We start from the raw sequence: 27,705 nt of genomic DNA, 5'->3' as shown, positions 1-27,705 counted from the left end.
ACTATTGCATGTACAAACATGCAACTAACGGTATACCGAAGGCAATGGACAAGAAAATTGACCAACATATTCGTTGACCATATATGGTCATATAACTCATTAAATATGCATGTTTCCAATATCACAAGCACCATTGCAAGTATAAACATGGTACCAATGATATATTGAAGGCAATGGACAAGAAAATTGGCCAACATATCCGTTGACTATATATGGTCATAGAACTCATTAAATATGCATGTCTCTTATATCTCAAGCATTATTGCATGTACAAACGTGAAACTGACGCTATATTGAAGGAAATGGTCAAGAGAATGAGCCAACATATTCGTTGACCATATAAGGTCATGTACCTCATTAAATATGCATACCTATAATATCTCAGGCACTATTGCACATACAGACATGGAACCATTGCTATATTGAAGGCTTTGGACAAGAGAAATCGTCAACATCTTCAATGACCATTTATGGTCATATAACTCATTAAATATGCATGTCTGCAATATCTTAAGCACTATTGCATGTACAAACATGCAACTAACAGTATACCGAAGGCAATGGACAAGAAAATTGACCAACATATTCGTTGACCATATATGGTCATATAACTCATTAAATATGCATGTTTCCAATATCTCAAGCACCATTGCAAGTATAAACATGGTACCAATGATATATTGAAGGCAATGGACAAGAAAATTGGCCAACATATCCGTTGACTATATATGGTCATAGAACTCATTAAATATGCATGTCTCTTATATCTCAAGCGCTATTGCATGTACAAACGTGAAACTAACGCTATATTGAAGGTAATAGTCAAGAGAATGAGCCAACATATTCGTTGACCATATAAGGTCATATACCTCATTAAATATGCATATCTATAATATATCAGACACTATTGCACATACAGACATGGAACCATTGCTATATTGAAGGCTTTGTACAAGAGAAATTGTCAACATGTTCAATGGCCATATATGGTCATATAACTCATTAAATATGCATGTCTCCAATATCACAAGCACTATTGCATGTATAAACATGGAACCAATGCTATATTGAAGGCACTGGGAAAGACAATTGGCCAACATGTCCGTTGACCATATATGGTCATATAACTCATTTAATATGCATGTCTCTAATATCTCAAGCGCTATTCCATGTACAAACATGGAACAAACACTATATTGAAGGAAATAGAAAAGAGAATTGGCCAACATATCCGTTGACCATATATGGTCATAGATCTCATTAAATATGCATGTCTCTAATATTTCAAGCAGTATTGCATGTACAGACACGGTACCAACGCTATATTGAAGGCAATGGAAAAGAGAATTGGCCAACATATCCGTTGACCATATATGGTCATAGAACTCATTAGATATGCGTATATATAATATCTCAAGCACTATTGATGTTAAAGACATGGAAATATCGCTATAATGCAGGCATTGGGCCAGAACGTCGTGTAACCTACACGTATATACATTACACAAGTCAAATCTTCAAACCTTTTTTTCCAAATTTAATGGTGTTATGAATCCTTTTTTCTTGAAAGCCGTTAATAGCTGCTCTGCAGCTATATTTATTCTTATTATTTTTCCGCCGTTTTTTCTAAGCACTGTAACTTGAAAAATAATGCTGCAATTTATTTGCTATTTTGCATGCTGATAAAGGGCCATGAGTTGTGGTGCATACCCAAAAACCAGCTATGTAGGTCACATGACCTGGCCGCCATGTTAGGTAGAACACAAACCGGAAGTGCTCAATTGCACCACTTTCTGAGGGTCTAGGAACTTCCGGTTTTTTTGTGTGGCATCATTGGCTCATGTTTAGCAAATATCAGCAATAAAATCTTTAGCGGTCATGTGACCTTGGCCGCCATATTGGATTTTCCAAAAATTGACAAAAAACTTTTAAAATCTTCTTCTCAAAAATGGCTCATTCATGTGATTAGACATTTGCTTTGCAGCACCTATGGCCATACCTGTACAAAGTTACTGAAGCAGATTTTCGAAAAATGGCTTCCTTTGGCAGCCATCTTGGATTTAGTAAAAAGTGAAAGTACGCTATAACTCATAAACAATTTGCCAGATTAACACAAAAGTTGGCATACAACATCCCTTCAATAAGATGATTATGCCTTCATAAAAATATTTCCCATGATTCAAGTGGTTTTGGCGGCCATATTGAATTTATCAAAAAATTGCAAAAAACCTCAAAAAATTATCTTGTTAAAAACTGCTTGCTTGTTTGAAAAGCAATTTAGCATATAGTATCGCTGTTGATAGCTCTACAAAGCTACTGAATCAGATATTTTAAAAATGGCTTCCTTTGGCAGCCATCTTGGATTTAGTGAAAAGTGAAATTACGCTATAACTTATGAACAATTTGACAGATTCAAACAAAACTTGGCATACAACATCCGCTCAATAAGATGATTATGTGTTCATGAAAATATTTCCCATAATTCAAGTGGTTTTCGCGGCCATCTAGAATTCATTAAACTAAAGCAAAATACCTCAAAAATTGTCTTCTTATTTTCGCCTTATTGTTTGACAAGTGATTTAGAATATGGCACCTATGTTGATAGCTCTACAAAGTTACTGAAGCCGATTTTTGAAAAATGGCTTCCTTTGGCAGCCATCTTGGATTTAGTAAAAAGTGAAATTACGCTATAACTCATGAACAATTTGCCAGATTGAAACCAAAATTGGCGTACAACATCCCTTAAATAAGATGATTATATATTCATGAAAGTATTTCCCATGATTCAAGTGGTTTTTGAGGCCATCTTGAAACACAATTCGAACAAATTTTCTTCTTGAAAACTGCCCGCATGTTTGACTAGCAATTTAGAATATGGCACCTATGTTGATAGTTCTACAAAGTTACTGAAACAGATTATTGAAAAATGGCTTCTATGGGCAGCCATCTTGAATTTAGTAAAAGAGGAAAAGTTCTATAACTCATGAACTATTTGCCAGACTTCGGTATGTGGAATCCTTGCATTAAATTTATCATATTTCTGTGAAATCAAATCCATATATTGTGTAGTTTTTCTGCCATCTTGCATTTAGTTAAAACAAAGCTTCTTAAAACTAATGTTACGACATACAGCATACAGCCTCCATGTAGTGAGTTGATCATGTTCGTGAATTTAATGTTAACTAGAAATGCCCTACAGCATATAAATGAAATACTATTTATACAAATTTTAGCATATTTTATCTTTATATATTCATAACGTCTCAAAAGTACTTTTATTAACGATGATATAAAAATAACGAAAATAATTATTTTGATTAACCAAAAGTATCACAGAATAAGGACTGTCATTCCCAGTGGATATATAGATATATTTGCATCCGTTTGATTTAATTGCAAACATGTTAGCCAACAGTATATTATTCATTCAGTGTGCCTGAACCTAATGTTATATGAACTATTGTATATAGAGAAGGGAGATTGAAAAAAATATGGCACAATATGTGAGAAACCGATTAGATGGACATGGTTATGTGGTTCATCAAATGTGCACAATTATAATATCCTGAACAGTTTTCAGTATGAATATGCATCTATTGGCATAATTGTGTCATGCATTCATTGTTCTAATCCCCACATGCATGTGTTTGTCAAGCCAGGGTACAGTAATATAAGAAAAATTTGCTTAGGAGATTCCTTGACATATAACTCAGTAAATCACGTAGTTTTGTTATTTCAGTAATGATTCATTTATTTTGGCAACATCAATAAAAATATGTACAAAAACTATTACATGTGGTTTAGGATACATATGATACAGTCATCTAAATAAGCAAATGACATTATATATCAGTAAATAAGTTCATCAGCTAAGTTCATAATGTGAAACAAAAAAGAAACTGGTTTTCAAAATCTAATTTAAGATTAAAATTATAGTGAAATCATGTATACATGTATTCAACAACACTAGAATATATCACAACAGATACATGATTATAAAATCAATACAATGCAGATGATGCGGTATTCATTGTCTTTCTTAGATAACTATGTCTATCACGTCAGATTTTATGTTTTTAACGATCTGATAGAGTCATACAGTGTATACATACGCACTAATAAGTTTTGACTGACACTGACATTATAATAAACGCTCCTAGTACTAAATATATAATATATGGTCTTGTTACATATTCATAATATATATGGCAAATATCAGTGCACAAATTCAGAGAACGCATGCTTGGATTTCTTCTGTGAAAATATGTTTAACATAACAATGAGAAACAACAAGGCTACAGGATTAAAAATGAATCTTTACATTTCGTTGCTTTGAAAACATTGTTCTAACCATATATAAAAGTTTCGTTTATTTTACCTAAACAGATTCCGTATTTCTGATAACAATTTTGCTAAAAGAAATAAGGTATAATTTACAACCCAGAAAAACGATAACAAAATCCTATTAAACTACTCAAAATAATTTAGGGGACACCGAAATAGCCCGATTCAAACATGATTTCTTTTTTTTTAGTTACAACTACAATAAATCAGAGGAAAATGCATGTTATTATAGCACATTTCACAGGAATGACAATTATAATAATGAATGTATTATAATTGGTGACACAACAATATTCAACAAATGCACGATAATATGACCAGTTTATCCATCACATGACAGTAAATACTATGAATAGTTAATTGGGTCCATATTAGATGAATACCAAGTCAATCAAATCAGTATTGTCACCGTCGGCCTCCGTCCATCTAGGAAGACGATGGGTTGTGCCATGATGTGGTTGAACTTGAGCAGCGTCTGTGGTGGCTGTAGAGCTCAATCCTTGAGTGACAGTCCCTGTCACAGTCCTCACAGATGAAAACTGAGTTGTCGAGTGAGCTGATAGCTTCTTTACTCCTCAGTCGCTTTTCTTGCTGTCTTTCGTGTCTGTTCTCCTTTGCGCCATGGATGCCTTTGCTGACTGCTTGTCTCCATGAGCGGTCATCTACTGGTTCTCCTATGACTGTGTGTCTATGTGAGTAGCCTTGAGGTCTGTTTTACAGACACCAGAGAATATCAGGCGTGGCCGACCAACTGGACGTGTTCCTTCCACAGCAAGTCCTTTGGAAGACGTATCTTGTCCATGCGGCTAACATGACCAAGTCAGCGCAGTCGTCTTTGGCTCAGCATGGCGAAGATTGGTGTTGTCTTGGCCTTGCTGAAAACTTCAGAGTTGGTGATCTTGTCTTCCCAGGTGATCCCTAATGGTCGACGTAGGCACCTCATGTGGTAGGCGTTTAGTTTAGCCTCCTGTTTTGTGTAAGTTGCCCATGTTTCACTACTGTATAGAAGAGTGCAGAGAACACATGCGTTGTAGACTTTCAACTTGAGTCAGGTTTTTGTTCTCCCAGACTCTCTTTGTCAGCTCGGACATCACTCCTGTAGCTTTTCCAATGTGAGCATGTATCTCTGCATCAAGGGACAGGTTCTGAGAGATGTTTGAGTCCAAGTATCTGAAGTTGTCGACCACAGCCAACTGCGAGTCATCGATTTGGATGGAGGGTGGTATTTGAGGGTCCTGTGCCATTACCTCTGTCTTCTTAATGCTGATTGTGAGCGCAAACTCTTTGCAGGTTTTAGAGAAGCGGTCCATAAGTCGTCGAAGACCGTCATGACCGTCGTTGAACACTTGTGATCTTGGACTTAGCCTGGAGCCGAGCCCAGTTGAAGAGTTTTCCGTCGTGCCTGGTGTGAACGTAGACACCGTCAGATGAAGAGCCAAAGGTGCAGTACAGAAGGAGAGAGAAGAAGATCCAAAAGAATGTGGGGCGAGCTTGCATCCTTGCTTAACACCGCTGTGAATGTTGAATAGTTCAGATGAATCCCCTCGAAGCTGACAGTGCCTTTCATGTCTGTATAGAAAGACTCAATGAGGCTTAGGAGCTTTGCTAGGCAGCTTATGCACTGAAGAAGACTGAATAAGCCACTGCGGCTTACCAGGTCGAAGGCCTGTATAGAGTATAGAGGTTGTCGCATTTCCCTGCACTTTTCCTGGAGTTGTCTCACAGAGAAGATCATGTCTATGGTGGAGCGACCTGATCTAAAACCACATTGTGATTCTGGATAACTCGTTCTGCAAGGGAACCAGTATTCACATAGGCAATATGTGACATCAAGTGCATGGTGTGTCTTGGTTTACCATTTCAAACTTATATTCGTTGTCCAGCAGGCTTATATGTTTGATGTAATTACGGTTATGGAGAGGGGGAGGCGTTAATCAACTTGTATCATAATGCTGTCACCACATTAAGTGATTATGCTATCCTACTGTGGCACCGATGAAGTGTTCACCAGCTTGTATGACATGATATTTCAATCACATCATCCATGAGATCATTGACTTGGCTTGGTATGATTAATGTTCCAAAGGCGCTGAATTTGACATCGATGACCATAGTTCGGCTGTTAAAACCTGCGACAAGATGGTATCGCTCTCATCTAAAGTAGGTGGCTTAACCTTAGTCATTTCTGCGCTGTTGAAAAGCTTTGACACATATAGGTGTCACAGTTATTATTCGTACACTTTCATGCTCAATTTATTAATGACGTGGTGTCATGCTTGTAGAACGTGTGACAGCATAATTATTGAGTGCATACTGTACATGCATTTCGAGCAGGTTTATGATAAACTTTTCAATTTCATTGCTACATTTAATTTTCCTATATTGGAACCCAAATCAAACATGCAAGGTTGTGTCAATATAACAGTTACATAACATTAAACAATATATAATGTCAGAAGCTAGTGTTCCCTAAATTGTTTTGAGTAGTATAGATAAATTATATTTTTTATTGGGAGGGGGGGGGGCACTTGATGGATACTGCGTGAATAATTGAAATTATAAATGATTTTTTAAAGTAAAGTTGCCGATCTCCTGAAATTATTAGACTTCATAATATAGATTATATATTCATTATTTACATTATATATCTTGCATAACGACCTATACTAAGCACGTGTAAACAATGGCATGATGGTGGTCAACATCATTACATTGATCAGCAAAAGAATTTAACATAAAATCGATACATTCTATGGTATAAGTAGCCACGTAACTGCAACTATCTCATCTGTTAAAAAAATCAAATTTATTTTTTGTTATACAAAAATATATTAGCGAAATATCCATTTCAGTAAGTGCCCCCCTCCCAATCCTGTAATGAGTGAAGTTGGGCGGGCATGTCCCTCAGTTTTATTTTCACGCCCAGGATTGTTATTCGCGCCATGAAAGTAGAGGGAGTCTTACTATCTAAATACATTGCAATATTTTTCCCTATAATACACTTATCACTTATATGTGATTCCAGCATTCCAGTTGTGGCAATGTTGACATTTATATGAAGGTAAGATATTAGAATTTCAAATTGAGCGCATTAATAAATCTAGGTTGAGTGTACCAAAATAATGATACTTTCAGAACCGAATTATCACAGCATCATGAAATCCATAATATGTTTGTACAACTTCAACATTAAGAATATCTGCGTTTTTAATATATACATGGTCAATCAACGTTCCACTTTCTGTTGTTGGTAAGGCAACACGTTGTTTGAATCCTTTCTTTTCCAAAATGTTTTGCACACTAGAAGACACAAGTATATTTTCGTTGAAATCACCAATAATAATGTTACTTGCAGATATTTTACTCATTTCACTAACCAGACACAATAGGTTTTCTCTAAACACATCAGCTCTATATGACCGCGGTCTATATACAACAGCTACTGACACACGTATGTCTTTCACATAAAAAGCTAAATACTCCAAATTTGACACATGTAGCTTGAGGAATTCGGTGCTTTTATGAATGCTAGAATAAACTGCTACACCTCCATGTGCCTGTTGTTTCAAATCTGATGTTATCTCATTAAATGTATCATAAGATAATGACCGTGGTTTGTGATGAAAATCAAAATCTTTTAATTCCAATTCACTATATAGTTCCCCATGCAGTAGCCAGGTTTCTGTCAAACACATAAAATCAACATTAACCAGTCTTTTATCGCATTTGATGTCTTCAAAATGAGATAATAATCCTTCCACATTGTGTAGCAAGATAGTACATTGGCAAACCCTGTTTGACACTGATTTTGATGTCAAGTATTTTGGCATGCTTAATAGAGCTGATTCAATCCTTTCATTGCAATACATACTTGATTCCTTTAAATCTTCAATAATAAGGCCATCTAATGTCTTAACTCTACTCAAGGCGACATAAGCTTGTCCTGGAGAAAATATTTTATTTAATGATACCACAGCTTTCTCTACTGTTAATCCTTGTACTTTGTGTATAGTGCATGCATAAGCTAGCTTTAATGGATATTGTCTTCTAGTGCCTCCGCCATTGCTTACTCTGTCCTCTGATGGTTTTATAGGTGTGCTATTCGGTGGTAATGCTGAAAAGCTTCCAGATTTACTGCGCAGTTTAGCACCAACTTTTACGTTATCAAACACAACATATATACAGGATGGAAAACTTTCATTGTCCTCGGAAGTAATATGTGAAATTTTGCCAAAAACACCATTTACTAGGCCATCAGATACATCAATGTTTTTAATTAACATCACACGAGCATTTATAGCCAAAGTAACCGTCTTTGCCAAGTTTGTATTATACACTTTGACATAGTTTCTCTGTCGCTGTTCTAGTTTTTTAGTTTTAGTATTTCTAGAAAAGTCTTGAGCGTTGATACATATGAGGTCTGAACAAGTTGCGTGAAGCATGTTTATATTACATAGATCCACATCTTTATTTGTTGCAAATATATGCATACCATTATACTCTTCACCAGTTTCACACTGACGAAATATGTTTATAACATTTGATGGTAAATCATCAGATTTTCTCCGCGTTCTGACAATATTTAATGCCTCAGCAAACTGTTGATCTTGCTGCCTTACTACATCTGTTAATTCAGCAATGGCAAAATAATCATTCCACAGATCCATGCCTTCGCTACTAACATATAATGCCTTTCCTTTGACAGGTGGTAATTGATAAAAATCGCCTACAGCAATCACAGAAATATTCCCAAATGGTGAATAGTCACCAGTCTGTTTGATTTGCCTTAATCTCCCATGTATATAACAAAGCAACTTCTTGTCAACCATTGAAATTTCATCAATAATAAGAATCTGCAGACTACTAAGTTTGGAACGAATGGTGGTTAATGTATCTTGTCCTAGTGGTTGATATGGCAATTTTGCATCAACTGCTATTGAGAAAGTACTATGGACAGTGGTTGCATTTATGTTGAACGCAGCTACACCGGTTGGTGCTGTCAACAGAACAGAAATATCATCTGGATTTGGTAGAATACGAGCAAGAATTCTTGAAGCCTCATAATACACAGCCTTGATAACATGAGATTTTCCTGTACCTGCTCCTCCGCTTAAGAACATGTGAAATGGTGCAACATTCTTGCCATTAGCTTTATCTAAACACCATTGTCGAACAGAGTAGAATATGTCACACTGTTTATCATTAAGTGATCTCATCAATATTTTAGCCTCATTTTTGGATATTCCACACTGATTATATACTTCTTTACAAACATCATTTTTATCTTTGTGCAACAAGTCTGGAATTGAATCCTCAATTTCTGATTCATTAGATATCGTATTCGTACTAGCTGATTCTAAACATTCTAATCTTTCCTTTTCAGACTCTGGATGAATTTGTGCCCATGCATCTTCTAAAAGAGGGCATGACTCAAGCATTTGCTCAGCTGCATCAATTACATCAACATCTTTCTCAAACATTGCTTTATTTCTGTCAACTATAGATTTTACACTTTCAGGCAAATTGTTCTTGTATTGCACAGCACCAGTTTGATAAAACTCTTCAAATGAATGGAATTGTTTAGGTTTCAACTGGCATTCAGCTCTGTATGGTAGAAAAAGTTGCAATATACTCTGATAATGCTTCTCTGGTTGCTTAGTTACTGAAAATCTTGCATATCTGACAACTGCAGGTTCAGTTCTTGTTCTCTTTTGCATATAGCCTAGACCATTATTAAGTTTAATAACTTTATTGTTATCAATATTTCTTTTTCTTTCTACCTCTGATGTAGGTACAATTCTGTATTCAGAAGCAAAACTTGCAAGACACATGGTATTAATTTCATTTGGTCTATTCTTATAACGATCAAGCATACTGGTCATCCAGATGTTTTCGTTGTTGAGATTTCCGCCTTTACGCATGCTCTTTAAAATTGCTAGTGGAAGACTCATTTTAATTGGAGTATCGCCTGTAGGAATAAATTGTACTTTTCTTGAGCATTCTTTTAACCTCAAATTACAAACTCTGTATACAGCTTCCTGAGCACTCAATTCACGGTTGTGAAGATATACACCTCCAATTTTTTTCATTGCAAGTTTTGCATCCATATTTCCTTCTTTTGATGCTTCCCTCTGTGCATGATCTAACAACAGTCCCATTTCTCGTTCTGCTTTTGAAATGTAGCTAATAATGTACACAACACAACTGTAGGCATCCACAACATATTGTATGTCCATATTTGCATTCCAGCATCTCAGAAGATCTTTGTTATATTGATTTACCCAAACATCAGAAGGTTGCCGTTTTAATACTATGCTTGTTTTTTTTGTCAACACGCTACATGCTTTCTCAAAGTTTTCTTGCGTTAATTCAATGTAAGCAAACAAGGATGCAACAGATGTGAAGTTCTTTTCAGAATTCAGTAGTATATTCCAGATTTTTGTCAGAATTGCCTTGGCTGTATCTTTAGTCATCTCATTTGTTTGGTCTGTTTCATGATACTCTGATTCACTATCAACATAATTCTGTATGACATCATCAGTTTCAATTGTTTTCTCTTCTTTGTCATTAAATTTGTCTACATCAGTTCGTGCAATAAAGGTTTTTCCTGAAGGTGGGCGTGGGAAATTAAATCGACAAGTAGTACCAAGTTTTTTGCAAGTTTTTGAATGTCTTGTACTGTGTTTTTGTACACTATCCACAATCTCATTAAGTTCTTCATCTTGTTCCGAAGATGGCATTTCACAAGTGACATATTTGTCCACAAATGTTGTTACTTCTTCATCATCATCTTTATCAATAATTGGTGCATTCTTTACCCAAAAAAGGCAATGTGTATGAGGAGAACCACGTTGCTGAAATTCAACACGGTAAAAATAATCTACTATTTCGCCAATAGGTACTGCAGGTGACATTATTACCTGTTTCAAAAAATAGTGGAATCTGTGTTCAAACATACGAGCTGCAGTTACAGGGTTGTTTCTTAATACAGAACATTTTTCAGACCAATCAAGCTCTTCAAAACTTCGTGTATCACCTTCTTCTCGAAGAATGCATTCAATTATTTCAGGCCATCTCGTGTCAGCTGATGAAAATGAACAAAACCATGTAGGTATACCAAGCTGTCTTAACATTGCAAATAAATCTTTCTGTGAACTTTGCCAAAAAGGTGGTGTTCCACGGATGGGTTTCAAAAACTTGTATCCCTCATTGTGCTTAAGAATGTCAGTCAATGACTGTGAATTTGTTAAAGTTTCAGCTGTTACAGATTGACCACCTGCTTTACCAGAACCTTTGCGTAAGGCAATAGACACATTTGAGACAACTTGTTGTACTTCTGACAAATACTGGGCATAAAATATAAAATCTGTATTTTTTGCAAATCTACCATCTGCATTCATCAAACGAGTATGCAAATATCTTGACAAAGTTATTTTTTCACTGCGTTTGTCATGAAATGTTGGTGATCCTTCAGGATACAATACAGGAAAAGACTTTGCTTCATTACCCTCATCCATTAACATTTTAACTGGACTATTTCCTTCAGCAGGGGCAATACAAGATATTTCATCAGAAGGTTGATCAAGAACTTCAGGTCCGACATCAACTGGTTGAAGACATGTATCTAAAAGTAATCCATCTTTTTCTTCTTCATTGTCCTCAAAATCTCTATTTGTTTCTTCAGAATGTTTTGAGGCACTATCCTCGCTATCTGGTAATTCAATTTCTTCTTCAATTTTTGCTAATGGATTAACCCAATCTTTGTTAAAACAAACATCACTATACCATTTATTGTTCTTCTGAAGATATACTAATGCATTCTTTATATGAGCCTCATTTACAAAGTGATACTGATAATGGCCCTTGTATGTTAGTTTCCGCTTCAGTTTTACTTTTATCATTTGGTCATCTGATTCACATCTTGGTAAAATGGATGTAGCTTTATCAATGCTAGAAGGGACACATACAACAGGTCCATGAACACCATTCTGTCCACCTTTTGGTAAAGCCAACAGTTTCATAAAAGGAATGTGCAATGCCACCAAATGTTGTTCGAGAGAGTTTAAGCATTTTAATTCATCTGGAATAGGCTTCAGATTAAGATTGTTGGTAACTGCTTCACATGGAATTTTACCACTCAGAATTTTCCTCTGACAAGTAAAACAAATCCATAATTTACACTGTCCATTTTTCAAATATAAACATTCATTATCACTAGAACACACACTGCTACATTTGTGTAGATAGTCTTCAGTAATACACTTATCTGCAATTAATGCAACATTCCGACCTTTTTTTGTGTACACCTCTTTATTACAATGAATGACTTGATTTCTGAAAAGTCGCCGATGACATACTGCACAGGCAAAATCTGGACCATGGGCAATTTCATTTCTAAACATAGCCAATATATTTCTAAAATGTTGTTTCTTATTTGATTCTATTAATCTCTTGGTGGGTGTTCTATCTAAAACATCTTTCCTATGCTGTTCATTCTTTTTATATTTTGTAGTACTCCTTGCCTTCACAGCTTCTCTGTGCGACTCATTCGTTTTATATTTTGTAATACTTTTTGCTTTCACTGCTTCTCTATGTGACGGATTATATTCATATTTTGCTCTGCTCTTTGCCTTCCGAACTTCCCTATGTATGTCATTCTGTTCATATTTCATTTTGCTTCTCGCCTTTACAGATTCCCTGTGTGTCTCACTATCTTTATACTTAGTAATGCTTCTAGTTTTTATAGACTCCCTGTGCATTTTATCATATTTATATTTTGTAATGCTTCTTGTCTTCACAGCTTCTCTATGAGACTTACTATTTGCATAATGTTGAATCATGTTCTTTTTTTTCCTCTGGCAAAAACTGTCATCATTATAATATCGCTCTCTCTGTTTCTCTAGTTTACGTTTTTTAACAACATGTTGCCCAGTTTGTTTAACACCCTGTTTACTTTGAAAATGTTCTTTCAAACATTTAAGATAGGTACGTCTGCCCCGAGATCGTGTAATTTTTGCTGGTGTAGTTAAAGTGTTTGGTATATCATCTGACTCTATATTGCTATCATTTTTAAATAATTTCATTGTTGTTCCAATATCAGTTTCTGTGCTTTCTAAACGTCTTTTCTTCATTCCAATTTCTGACATCTTGTCTTGTTCTATAATATTGCTCTGGGAGCAGTCACACAACACATCACCAGCATGTTTGACACATTCGACCACTTCATAATGTATATCCATGGGGTGTTTTAGGTATATTGCTTTTCCATTATTAGATACACTCTTGTTAAGTTGATAGTTGGAGTATTTAATCCATTTACCTCGGCTAAATGTGCAAATATCTGTTCTTAATAGATCAGCAGCTCCAAGTATTTCAACTTCCGTTGCCCATGTTTGAGCATATTGCATACCAGATGCTATAATGTAATCATCAACAGACACATGGCCTGGTCTTAAAAAGGGGTAAAATACAGGGTTATTCTTCTTTAGATGATTTACAATGGCTAATCTGATTTGCATGTGGTTATCCTCACTTCCAGATAGTACATAAGACAAAGCCCGGAAAAAACAATTACCATCCCCTTGGATAGATTTGGTTTTGCATGGTTGACCCATTTCAAAATTTTCAGTATGAAACCCAAATCTTTCTCTTTCATTTTGTAAACTAAGTTCAGTGCACAATCTTTGACACATCTCAGAGGACAAGGGTTGATATAAAAAGGGTGTATGATCTGATTCAACTAACTCCACTTCATTATCTGACCGAGTTTCAGTGTCAATAACATGATACTTTTCAGCATTAACATTTATACCCGTAACTTCAAACTGTTCATTTTCATGCACATGCATGGATACAGCAAGATCACAACAATGTTTATACACCATCTCAATACTACTGAACTGGATTATTATGCTTAATCCATCAGGTGTTACCATACCTTTGGAATTTCTTGAATGTGAATCAAAGATCCAATAAAATCCATCATTCTTGATCACAGCAAATGCTGCTCCGCCAAATATAACAAAGCATGAATTATATTCAGTTAATGATATATCAAGAGCATTGTCAAATGATGTAAGAAATGTGTTTTCATCATCACTTTCACCAATAATACCAAATAATGAGTCACCAACACTCAAAGTAAACTGGGTGTCAAATAAATCAACTGTTTGTGGTAATTCTGTCACCAATAACAGTTCTGAATTAACAGTTGTAGACTGTTGTAAAAAGCCATACAATTCATTACCAGTTTGCAGTATTATATCCAAGTCTTCCGATTCCCATGAATCTACATATTTGATTTGACTGAATATCATAGAAACTAAGCTATTTGCAACACACTGTTTTCCACTGTTATCTAGAAATTGATGATGACCTTGATGAAAACTTCCTTGTACTGAAGTTTTTAGCATGAACTTATTACCTGTTGTCTGATCATTAACATTTCCAACTGAATCATTTAACAAATGAAATTGCTCTAATGAGAAACTCTCTGCAACATTATTTGTTTCTTCATCATGTACTTTATTAAAAATACTTCCAGCACTAATTTGCAACTCATTCTGATCCCGAAAGATAATACTTTCTGATTCATTCTGATCCCGAAGGACAATACTTTCTGATTCATTCTGATCCCGAAGGACAGTATTGCTATGATCCCGAAGGACAGTATTGCTATGATCCCGAAGGACAGTATTGCTATGATCCCGAAGGACAGTATTGCTATGATCCCGAAGGACAGTATTGCTATGATCCCGAAGGACAGTACTTTCTGATTCATTATGATCCCGAAGGACAATATTTTCTGATTTATTATGATCCCGAAGGACAGTATCGCTTTGATCCCGAAGGACAGTATCGCTATGATCCCGAAGGACATTGGTTGGTGGGTTTCTACCCAAGGCCAACCTCTTCTTTAGAGCTTCACCTCTCTTCCAACCTTTCTTTCGAGGCATCTGAAAGATACAATTGTCAAAATACGAGTGATTTATTTAATATATTTGCTAAATTGAGCACTGTTTTTACTTACAAGAGATAGGTACATTGTTATTAAAATACAGATGCTACCTGTGTCAATTTAATTAGCAATACTGCTAATTTGCAAGCAAAACTGTGAGATAAATTGCAAACTTGCATTGTGAGTTTTTTCCTTCACAGTTAAATACCACACAGCTGTCTTGAATTGCATCATCACACACATGCATGTACATAGGTCTGATGTCTGTGTTTATGATTTTTGAAGTTTATACAGTTGTTAATAAAGAGCTAAACATACACTCATATCTACCCCTAAACATGTTCAAACATGATCAAAGTGTTTGTGTGAATGAGATCTGGTTGTAAAAAATGGTTGATTTCAAAAATATGTTACCTAAAAATTTTGGACATACAGGTGTCTTGAATTAGAACACTATAAAACTTGTCTTTATTTACTGCTTAGAATGTCTATTGAATAACTTAACTGAAAACCTGATTGGTCCAGATATGTATGCATAAGCTAGAAAGATTGACACATATATATCAATTCCCCGGTTGAGTGACAAAATGATCAAAGTCTTTCAGTCTATCAACATATAGCACTAACTCCCACAAATCATGTGAACTTGGATATATTTTACCATAATGCTGACATGTAGTAATAATGTGTATGAATATCAATACATACTGAGCAGTATAAAAGCATATATCCAGAATTCACACTTCATTATTAACGGCTAATAAAATGTGCACATGTTTGATACATAAATTTTAACTAAATTAACACTATATAATGTATAGATCATAATAAATTCATAAACAAATTCAACGTTTCATGCCTAGACATATCTTACCTTTCAATATACAGGAATAAATCGTTATAGACTGCAAGAGAAATATAGAGAACTGTTAAATTATGCAACATACATGCAACATGAATTTACATGATTTTACAATTATTATAGTAATGTGATAGTCAACATGGTAAACCAACACAGGAAAGTTTAATAAACATAATAAAAAATATTCACTGAATCTATCTCCACTCACTAAACTATTATTTAAAAAAAAAATACATAGAAAAAAATTGTTCGCCCTGTTAATTGATTTAGGTTGATTTCAGGAAACGGGAAATAGCAAATCATTACAACCAATGATTATTGACGAGGGGTCATTAATTTGACCAGTGGCTGAAACCGTAACATGCAGTTAGTACTATAGGTCAAAGGTCACAATACAAAATAAAACAAGCAGCCTGTCGGCTGAGATAGCTCTGATGTTAACTGTTCAAAATTAGATATCATCATGAAAATGAACAAATCTCAGGTACCTATATGTATGGTATCCAAGCAATCAGACATGCGGTTTTCAACAAGTTGAAAATACCGTTAAAATCCTATTATAAACCGCATACCTAATAGTAACCGCACCCCCGATTTCGGCTTCAGTGTTAAAGAGTTCTCAACAAAAATTGAAAACATGAAAAGTACCTATTACTAACCGCACCCCCAATTCAACAAGACCGTGACCGACTTGTTCCTAAATCGATTCATTTGTTTCGAGAACGTGCCTAAAAATATTCACACCTCTTTATTGTTCAGTAGTGTTAGGATATCAAACACGCAGAGAAACTGCTTTTGTCTTGTGACAACTTGTGTCAATACTCCTTATGAATACATCCGTGTGTTGTAAGTTTTCGACAATGAGCTGTTCTCACCAAAAAACTGTTAAATTCTTTTTCAATGCTCAGTTTATCTTTCGAAAACAACTAATTTCTTGATTTAAAAAAAAAGTCATGTGGTTTTCCCATGGAAATCAAAGCCAAAAGATCACACTACATTATCGGTAAATCGCTTCTGGGTTTTGTTCACCATGAAGTCGGTGACCTGTCATTAACATATTTAAATGAACTAAGGTAATTTGAACACATGGGCACCATCCAGCATTTTTATTGGTTAATAAGCGACTTGACCTACCCGGTCAAGTAATGTCTTGTGTGCATTCAAACTACATGGCGTATGTCGCATCGATCGTTTACATGTGACCGAAATAATTCGCTTACGGTAAAACTAAGTTGAATTTTACTTGCATTTGATAACAATTCAACGAATTAAATTTTCGTGTGTTGTTATAATCACTACTGAGTAATAATCAACAATTTTAACAGTTCAAAAACAATGAAGTTATTCACTTGTGAGCCGAAGCATGGCCGGATTGCGTTACTGTACCCACGGTACCGTACTTTTTTAGTGCCGTACCATGATCATTTTCTACTAAGCATTACATTAATGTTTGTTTTTATTTGAAACTCCTGTCGGAATATACTTTCCGTTACGAAGAAAATAAAAAAAAAATGCATATTACATTAAATATACAGAGTATTTTTTTTTTTCATGTGAACAGTTTTTTTTGTGACGTGAGGCTTATCACTCTTCCCTGACATCTAAATTGGATGTTACGCTTATATTCAAAAGATTGTACGGTGTATTGTTTGTTTTGTGCAAGTGATGTGGGAAAAAATGACCACGCCCATTTAGTGATTGCAATATGTCCCTAATACTGTGAAATACTTTATTTTTGCTGGAATTAATTTTTGCTGAAAAGGCTTTTTGGGCATTTTGTATGGAATTTATTTTCACTGATTTTTTATAAGTTTAATGTGAAATACAGGAAAAAAAGTATATTTGCTGGATTTTATTTTCACGGAATCATCCCTTCAGCGAAAATAGCGAAAATAAATTCCAAGCGAAAATAAAGTATTCTACAGTATAAACCGCACCCCGAACTTGAGCTGTTGATTTTTTGATTTTTATTTAATACATTATAATATAAACCGTGGTTTATAATAGGATTTTAACGGTAATACTTTTTATGAAAAAAAAAATATTAATTAAAATTAGAGAATCAAAGAAATCATCATGAAATGAACAAATCTGAGAGAGGTCCACATGTAATATCAAAGCAATTGGACTTGCGGTTTTTAACAAGTCGAAAATATCACTTTTTACCAAAAATGACAACAATATTCACCAAAATTAGACAAATGAACAAATCTTAGAGAGGTCTACCAAAGGTACATATACACCAAGTATCAAAGCATTCAGGCTTGTAGTTTTCAAAAAAAAGTCGAAAAAATAAAACATTGACACGGACGATGGACACCGATGAACAATCACTCATGATAAGCTCCGCTCGACTAAGTCGACAGCAGAGCTAAAAAATAATTACAAAAATATATTAAAACTAAAAATTACATGTCAGAGCACACTATTTGATTGTGTAACATAACAGCTATAAATTTTAATTTCTCTGATAAAAATAATTCAGCTATTGCATTAGGAAAAAATGGTAATGCTACACTTCAAAAGCATGATAACATCTCAAGAGTAAATAAAATTTACTACAATGTATGCATTAAGCCATTAAAATTATCAAAACTTCAAAAGTAATCATAGTACAAATGTTAAGTGAACAAAATTATCAAGTGATTTTGGATTTGTTGGAAAAATGGCCGAAAGGCTGTGACATTGTTTATTTGGTGATGAGAACTGCCAAGCCAGTTTATAAAACAGTGAACAAAGATTTTTTCGTAAATATTACTGACCACGAAAGACGCCCATCGCGAAATGTCTCTATATTACTGTCGAGTCATAGTAACTTGTCGGCCAATTCACTTCCGCGTTTTACGTACATTGGCCAGTGGCGTTAAATATATAAAAATTTGCGAGAAAAACATGTAAATTAATAACTCATTCGCCAGGGGTCATTGGCCGGGGCCTGAGATTCGGGTTACCCCATACATTGCTAGTTTTGGGAATTGAGGTTTGACCTTTCTAAATAATCGACACTATAAAATAGCGCCATTGTTCAATTATTTCACCCATAATGTCTTTGTTTATTTGTAACGCTCAAATGACACGTCTGTGACTTTCTAAATTGCCAAATTGATTAGACATGTGCAATGCTTTCTGAAGTTGAACACGGTGCACGCACTTCCGGTCGACATGACTGGGCGACGCCATGATTGTTTTACACGATAAATGACTAGAAAATGCACAAAATTTATCACATTTAATATCTTACACCGAAAACCGGACTTGAGAATGCGACGACTAGACCTTTACATTTCGGATATGTTCACTTATAGTTACATAAATTGTCATATATTATCAATATTCAATATTTGAATCTCCGATCATAAAATAAACATGTACTCACCTAAACGAAAGCGCAGCATATAAACTTCAACCGTCTGGTGGCGCTATATAGTTTTCACAGTCACGGCCTGAGAGACGGGCCGTTGTCCAAGTTCAACATTCTTAGTTATACCATGGAACTATAAACCAGTTCCATGGTTATACTAGTAATTAATAGTTCAATAAAATTTATGAGATCAGATCACACGATTATTACACACCTTGTTGTTCTCATATTGATTTGAGGAAATTGTATGCCTTTGTTTTAATCTGTGCAAGTGCAAAAATGTTCACATTTTGTACACGAATTGAAGTAATATATACTTGTAGAAGCTGTAAATATAAACGAAGCTTTATTGATTGTCAGTGTCGAGTACATGACATGATTTATGTACGGTTTATACTAAGACTATACATGTGTTGTAATTTGATCAAAATTAAAGTACGCGTCTGTCACTGCTAGACCGTCGTTTTATGTAACTGTTATGATATAACAGTTTATACCGGGCATACTCTGTCCCGGGATTCGCCCATACAGATGTAAACGAAATATCATACATATAAATTTTATAACCAGATCTTGACATAACTTAGACGTCTCTGGTATCATATTGACAACATAAATTTACAACATATTATAAGTTATTAAACCAAGTACAAGATAGAATGCGACAACTGTGGCACATGTACAAGAAAATATTTTAAATGTTTTGTCTATGCTGCTACAATTAACAGTTTCAAAAACGACTGTAGGTTCCATTTTGTAAGTTCCATGGTTACATGCACTTCTAGTATAATGTGCGCCCTCTATGGCAACCAGGCTGCAGTAGCTTCTTAATGATACATTTCTGCAATGAAGCCTCATATTTTAAGCTGAGTGACATGCGTTATATTTTATTATTTGGAATGTTTTCAGGTTATTTCAAATGTGAACATCCTGACGGTGATTCCGCGCAGTAGTGAACCTTGTTATTTAAATACACGCATTGCCGGATTAATGAATTACAAAAAATTAATCAATCCAATTAAGAAAGAAACTGTATACTGAAATCACTGCCATCGCCGCTATGTAAACCAGCCAGAAAACAACGTGCATGATTTAAATTACTATGCCAAACAGTAAATTGCAGAAAAAGTCATTTTACAATTATATTTTCAATACTACCATAAAGAGCTATGGACAACTACCAAATTTCCTACTTTATTACGAACACTTTACTATTTTCTTCATAGTTGCGATTAATTTGCAAGGTTATTGTGCCTTCATTTTTCTCACATATTTCGTTATGAATGTATTTGTACTAAGACTGTCGCCCCTGATTTGAAAGTCACTAAACATGTAACGGTTAACGTCATCATTGATATCCGTTTAAACTGAATTCCCCAGCCTTACGTCGAACACTTGTCGGTCTCTATGTTCTCCTTTGTCTTTCAATATTCAACGTTGTTTTCACGACTATTATGTAAATAACACTGCCATTCTCGCTATTACTTTTACTTGCCAAATACCCGCCGTCAGAAATATATAATCATTCGAAACCGCTGTGTTTTTGCACCGAAAATAGTTCATAAACACTGGCATTTAAAATATACAATATTGCTACCCATGTATACGAAATCTACCCATGTATACAAAACTAAACGCATTTTGGTGAGGACCTTTATTTTTGTTACGGTAGGCGAGTTGCGAAAGTGATCTAACTTTTATTCCCAAGCCTCGATCTGAATCCAACACTCTGACGCTTTCATTTGCGACTGTATCGCTGCTGGGCAAAGCTGCTGTGATCTTTTGGCATTCATTGGTTGCCCATCCGAGTCTTGGTGTCATTTTTGTACTTGCTGCGATCGGCGTATAATGTCCAATCAAGAGATGTTTAATACCGAGGGATATCTTCACCAGGTTTCAAAAGTGAAACTTGCGTCGAAAAACGACACTAAGTATTTTAATGCCGTATTACAAGAGCAAGACGGTTTTAAAGACATAGTAGTATTTTCACCACAAAAGCACCGTGATTTCATCAATGCCGAAAAGCACAAGTAAGTTCATATTAAGTTATTTCTACTCAATTCAGAATTTTAACTCCAAAAAACTCCAAAATTTAGAATTCCATTCGTTTAGTAGGTCAATATGGCTTAAGCGGTGGTCCATTCGAATTTCGAGTCCAGGTCAGAATCGATGAAAATGCACCTTATTAGTGGTATAGATGAGTCCTCCCTCAGTTATAACAGGCCGATTCTTAAATGTAATCATGTATGCAATACGGTACTTGCTTTATTAGTATCATAAATGAAAAATGTACTACCGGTATGTACACCATGTACTTGTCCGTATGTTACAGTTGTTCTTCATGACAAAATCAATATTTTAGTGTGTTGTCATACTTGCTTCATTTTTAATCACATTTATTTTTTTCCCAAAAGTATCATACACATATACGCATTTTGATCGTGAAGAATTGTTTTTGAAAAAAAATCCTGTTTAACGGATTACAGGTATTTTTCCAATACACAAGTTATAAGGTTTTTTTTTTTAATTCTAGGAGTCCAGTGTTACTGAAGAATTTGTTGACATCACCATCACGGCGAGATGCTACAAAAAATGATCTTAAATATAACTCAAGATCCAACCTATCTATTGCCAAAAAGTTGAAGTTTAACTTTGACAGTGGATACCGGTTAACACGCCAGAGCAGTACAACACTGAATACCATAAGAGATATCACAGACAATTTTGCTGCTTTCCAAACAGTATGTACTTATCACTAATTTTTATAATTATGCACAAAAAATATTTTTGGTCAAAACCTATTTCAATATTCATTTCATAATTGATTATATAAGACAAAGATGGTCTCACAAAATTTGTTCACTGAAACTTGTTGAAATTTGTTGACTAGAAACATTTTTTGACTATATTATTTTAAGTAGGAGTCAGTTATTCAGTTGCCAATGTTATTTATATTCATGGAATATCTACCAATCTCGTATGAAATGACACAATATTTTAATGCAATTTTGAAACAATTTTTTTACTCCCATGTGCGAAGCACATAATGGGAGTCTTTGCAGTTAGTGTGTCTGTGTGTGTGTGTGTATGTGTGTCCGACTGTTCCACTGCTATCTCAAGAACCATACATCGGTTTTTGATGAAACTTGGTGCATAGATGCTCTGGGCCAATGCGCAGATTTGATTAGGTTTTGGTAAAAATCCATGCTCGTTAATTACCTAATTTGCATGATAATTAGCTAATTTTTAGCTGTTCTATGACTGTTCCACTGATATCTAAAGAACCACTCATTGGATTTTGATGAAACTTGGTACATAGATGCTCTGAACATATGCGCAGATTTGATTAGTTTTTGGTAAAAATCCGTGCATATTAATTACCTAATTTGCATGATAATTAGCTGATTTTTAGCTGTTCCATTATTCTTCCACTGATATATAAACAACCACTCATTGGATTTTGATGAAACTTTATACATACATGCTCTGAACTAATGCTAGGTTTTGATTAGTTTTTGGTAATAATCTGTGGATACTAATTACATAATTTGCATAATGATTAGTAAATTTTTGGTTTTTCCACTGATATATCAAGTACTAATCATCACATTTCAATGAAACTTGGTACATAGATGTCATATGACACTGCACAGACCTGATAGTTTTTATGGTAATATCAGTACATATTAATTACCTAATTTGCATAATTAATTAATTTTCAGCATTTGATATAAGTAGTGAGCATTACATTTCAATGAAACTTGGTACATAGATGTCATATGACACTGCACAGCCCTGATAGTTTTTATGGTAATTTCAGTACATATTAATTACCTAATTTGCATAATGAATTAATTTTCAGCTTTTCCACGGGTATCTCAAGTACTAATCATCGCATTTCAATGAAACTTGGTACATAGATCCTTTAGGACTATGCAGAGCCCTGATTAGTTTTAGGGTAAATAATTGTGCATATTAATTACTAATTTGCATAATTAATTTTCAGCTTTTCAACTGATATCTAAAGTACTCATCATCATATTTCAATGAATCTAGAATTATGCAGACCCAATTAGTTTCCGGTAAATATTTGTGCATATTAATCACCTAATTTGCATAATTAACCAACTTTCACACTGATATCTAATTTGCATAATAATCAGGCAAATTTGAACTGTTTTGGTTCTATCTCAACACGTTTTCTTAATGAAACTTTTTAATGCATTTGGTGTATACCTGATATGGTTTGTTTTAATAATTGCATACAATCAGTATTTTAAAGTGATATTAAACTTTGTACTAATGGATACATTATTAGGTACATGAGCGAACTGTTTCCTTGGTATTACAGGTAAACACAGTTGCAAAGGTGATTAGTTGTGGAAATGGTGGACCAAAACAATTATCATCAGGATTGATCATGCAAATGCAAGAGTTTGCTATTGCAGACAGTACATCATCGATGCTCATAGCTATATGGGGAGAACAGATTGACAGCATCAAACTTAATTCCACCTACAAGTTCAACGATGTAAGTGTACGTGAATTTCAAGGTACCATTCAACTGACTTCCACACCGGATACTACTATAACAGAAACCACGCCACTAACAGATGTGAGTACTGATAATACACCTGGCATGCAAATGAATACCATCAGAGGAACAATCATATCTGCTGAGTGTACAGCAAAATATTACTGTCACTGTAAAAAGCAACTGGTAGATTATGCTCCAGAGATGTCAACTATCAAGTGTCCATACTGCTCTCAACGAACAAAAACAAGCCATCTTTTACCAAGTATTAAAGCATACATCAACATCACATCAGACTCTGGCAAGATGCATAAACTTACTGCATCTGAAGTCATCCTGCAAAAACTGTGCCCTCAACATGACTTAAAAAGAACAGATGAAACTGAAGAGATCTTACTTGATGCTGAAGAGCAAGAATTTCAAGTTTCTGGTTATAATATCATTAGCATTTCACCAGTCAATGCTCATAATGATTTACCACTGGTACCTGCCGAGAATTACCAAAGTAGTCCATGATATTTCAATGGCCTTAAACACCCATTAGATGCAATGCATCCATGTTCGTCACTGGAGGTGATGGGGTAATTTGTTGAGTTTTGAAATTTGAAACTGATGATTTTATTACCAGTGTTTACCATGTTTATTTCATATACAATCTATGTATATACATTGTTGTGTTCACCATTATATACTTTATGCTAAAACATTCAGTGTTTCCACTATAAGCTGGTACACATTTTCGGCAACACATTCATGTTCTCTTCAGATGAAACTGAAGAGATCTTACTTGATGCTGAAGATCAAGAATTTCAAGTTTCTGGTTATAATATCATTAGCATTTCACCAGTCGATGCTCATAATGATTTACCACTGGTACCTGCCGAGAATTACCAAAGTAGTCCACGATATTTCAATGGCCTTAAACACCCATTAGATGCAATGCATCCATGTTCTTCACTAGAGGTGATGGGGTAATTTGTTGAGTTTTGAAATTTGAAACTGATGATTTTATTACCAGTGTTTACCATGTTTATTTCATATACAATCTATGTATATACATTGTTGTGTTCACCATTATATACTTTATGCTAAAACATTCAGTGTTTCCACTATAAGCTGGTACACAACCTAAGTTGCTGCTGATATATTCATTCAAGTTGGTAGTTTCTTTGTTCCATCCATATCCTCTGATCATTACTTTGTTTTAAGGATTTAAAGTTTAATGATAATAAATATAGGCTGTTATCTGTAATCATATGTGCTCGGAATTTTTGAATTTGTTATTAGCAACATATATTGGATTCAGAACACTGTACAAGTTACCTCTCCCTCTCACAATGGTGCACTTTTCCAGTGCAATATACATGTGCACATATCTGACTGGCCAAAGCAGATGAATTATTGACACAGTTATTGGTCTATTGTCTTAACGTACATGTAAGCTATCACAAAACTTTCTCATCTTGATTTGTTTTAGAGGAACATACATGGTATAACTGGAATTGATATTTCAGTCATTGAGTGACTATGCACGAGCCGCATTATTTGCACCATTTCCAACTATAACAGTTTTTCACATAATTTGGCAACAAAATGCGAAAATGCAACAGGCTCATTTAGAACTGAAAAGTTTCACTAAAACAAAAGTTCAATAATACAATAATCATGATTAATAACATCAAACAACTCCTTAATTATGAATGACTATAAATGGTTATTATGTCTGTTGATTCCAGTGTGCTTCATAATAGCAAAATACCAGAGGACTTGTTAAGAACATTGCATTCTAGACATAATAATCACATCAAGCAAGTGCAATTTGCCATGAGCCACGCAGGCTCGAAACCCGTCATCGCTGCTATGCAGCTATATTGTATATTTATTTTTTTAAACATTTTTAACGGCATGGGTGCGAATACTGCCGATGCCCATAAGTCGTATTTACGTAAGTTGTGTTGTGTTGTCAAATTTGGTCTATTATATATTTTTTCATATGTGCTCCTTTTCATTTGTATTACTCGATTTAGAAACAATGACTTAGCATGGCAAATACGAGTACACCATAATAACCGACTGGAAGACGTCAATCTACTGGCAGATATGAGTGGATATTGGGAAATCTCACATACCGATATACCCCGTATGAGAGAAGGTCGCGTCGGTGCGCAGGTAATTATCAGTCTGCTTCTGTCATAAGTTCGTTAATCTCGAATCTGTACGTTTTCAGTGACGTCTACAAATATGCCTAGGCACGATGGTCAATGAACGCGATCATTGGCAGCTAGCTCAGCTAATGACCGTAAATATGATTGGTTGACTGAAAGTGACGTTAATCGTAAACTGGGTCATTCGTTTGATTACAGTCCGATAGTAATTTACCTTCCTCACGGTACGGTAAAGCCTACCCACAGCATAAGCCGTTAAATACTAGTACATTTACAAGGCTAATAAGCCTGAGACAAACTGAGCATTGTAACAAGGTGGTTATTGTAGAAGGTCGTAATCTTATTGAAATAAGCTCCTAGTTTTATTTTTATTGTAGAAGGTCGTAATCTGATTGAAATAAGCTCCTAGATTTATTTTTATCGGAGAAGGCGGTAATCTGATTGAAATAAGCTCCTTGTTTTCTTTTTTTCACACTTTTAAAATATGTTTTCAATTAATCATTTTTCATATTATATTTTCATAATTATATTGTTTATTTGCTGATAGCCGTTGAAGTAATTAAAAAATAATATAAACGTAATAAAAAACAAAAGCAAAAACTACCAAATAATAAAATATATAATAAAAATAAAAATACATGAATTGAAATTAAAATACATGCCGTACAATACATCAGATTTTAGAGGTTACAGAAAATGCACACATTATAGACTTATATATAGTCACATAAACGTTCGTTTTAGTACGTGCAAATACTGAACCATCAGTATAATTGCGTGATCTTTGAAACGTAATGGATATTCTGTTTTATGTGTCCATTACAGAATCTCCAAGTATGAGAAAGAATACAGTAAAACAATTGGACAAATTATTTTTTGATCTAGATTGCTTTTCAGTATAATTTTTAGTTCTCCCCTATAGCATGCGTACAAATTCATTATATGCATAATTATAGTAGGCTCAGTTCATGTAAGATTTTTTTTCAAGATTCTCTCTGTGCTGATTTTCTTTGCACACAATCTACAAATTTTCTACTATAGTTTCCAGTTATCAAACCCCGACCAAAAACAAACGTCACTGAACAAGAAGTGTATAATTATTTGAAACAAACTGCAGTAACCAACTTATTCGTGAATAAAATATTGTTGCTCAAAATAGCCTTCACGTTTTGTACCGAATAACAATAATCAAGGAGTCTTAAGTTGAATTTGAACAAGGAAATGTGTACATCGGTCCCTTGAACTAAATTTGTTCAAATAATCTTCACGGTCGAGTGAACAATTTGACCCCGACCACAATCAGAATGTATAATATTTGTCTGATTTAGTACTTGGCGCCATAACATTGGAGTTCAACCATTCTAGCATGTGTACGGAATTTTGCCGTTCTCGATACGCGTTATTTATGACGTAAGATAAGTGACTATAAGCACGGAGGTTTTTCAACTTACAATTTCAACGTTGCAATTGTACTTGTAACGT

At 34.7% G+C, this 27,705-nt stretch overlaps 2 protein-coding genes and 1 long non-coding RNA gene across 4 annotated transcripts in view; 2 read left to right on the top strand and 1 right to left on the bottom strand.

Annotated features, from left to right (window-relative positions):
- LOC100378853 (dipeptidase 1-like) overlaps positions 1 to 27,705 on the top strand; it is a 42,455-nt gene that overhangs the window by 6,009 nt on the left and 8,741 nt on the right. The window contains exons 1-2 of one of the 2 annotated variants that reach the window (XM_085492263.1): positions 25,374 to 25,495; positions 26,086 to 26,227. In XM_085492263.1, the coding sequence (XP_085348389.1) occupies positions 26,159 to 26,227 (69 nt within the window). In that variant the 5' untranslated portion in view covers positions 25,374 to 25,495; positions 26,086 to 26,158. Of the gene's footprint in view, positions 1 to 25,373; positions 25,496 to 26,085; positions 26,228 to 27,705 lie in introns of those variants that run through there. The other variant, XM_006812535.3, reaches the window with a different exon arrangement.
- Positions 14,845 to 19,563, bottom strand: LOC146748235 (uncharacterized). The gene is made up of 3 exons (XR_014931271.1): positions 19,540 to 19,563; positions 16,176 to 16,206; positions 14,845 to 15,299 (listed from the first exon to the last, which is right to left on the bottom strand). It is a non-coding gene; the product is annotated as an uncharacterized LOC146748235 (long non-coding RNA).
- LOC146748234 (uncharacterized) lies at positions 21,307 to 24,691 on the top strand. The gene is made up of 3 exons (XM_085506599.1): positions 21,307 to 21,554; positions 22,058 to 22,265; positions 23,876 to 24,691. The coding sequence occupies exons 1-3, from the start codon at positions 21,373 to 21,375 to the stop codon at positions 24,572 to 24,574; spliced, it is 1,089 nt and encodes a 362-aa protein (XP_085362725.1). The 5' UTR covers positions 21,307 to 21,372; the 3' UTR covers positions 24,575 to 24,691.

This window comes from Saccoglossus kowalevskii, chromosome 2 (assembly GCF_978046115.1).
Source record: "Saccoglossus kowalevskii chromosome 2, keSacKowa6.1, whole genome shotgun sequence".
Lineage (NCBI taxonomy): Eukaryota > Metazoa > Hemichordata > Enteropneusta > Harrimaniidae > Saccoglossus > Saccoglossus kowalevskii.
The sequence above is the reverse complement of the archived record's forward strand: the minus strand, read 5'-3'. Positions and strand labels throughout refer to the sequence as shown.

What these genes read in the sequence shown, in the direction of transcription:
- LOC146748234 (XM_085506599.1), top strand. Translation starts at nt 21,373, where the DNA reads ATGTCCAATCAAGAGATGTTTAATACCGAGGGATATCTTCACCAGGTT. An exon ending in ATCAATGCCGAAAAGCACAA is followed by an intron (nt 21,555 to 22,057) that starts GTAAGTTCATAT and finishes TTTTAATTCTAG; the next exon opens with GAGTCCAGTGTTACTGAAGA. An exon ending in ATTTTGCTGCTTTCCAAACA is followed by an intron (nt 22,266 to 23,875) that starts GTATGTACTTAT and finishes TTGGTATTACAG; the next exon opens with GTAAACACAGTTGCAAAGGT.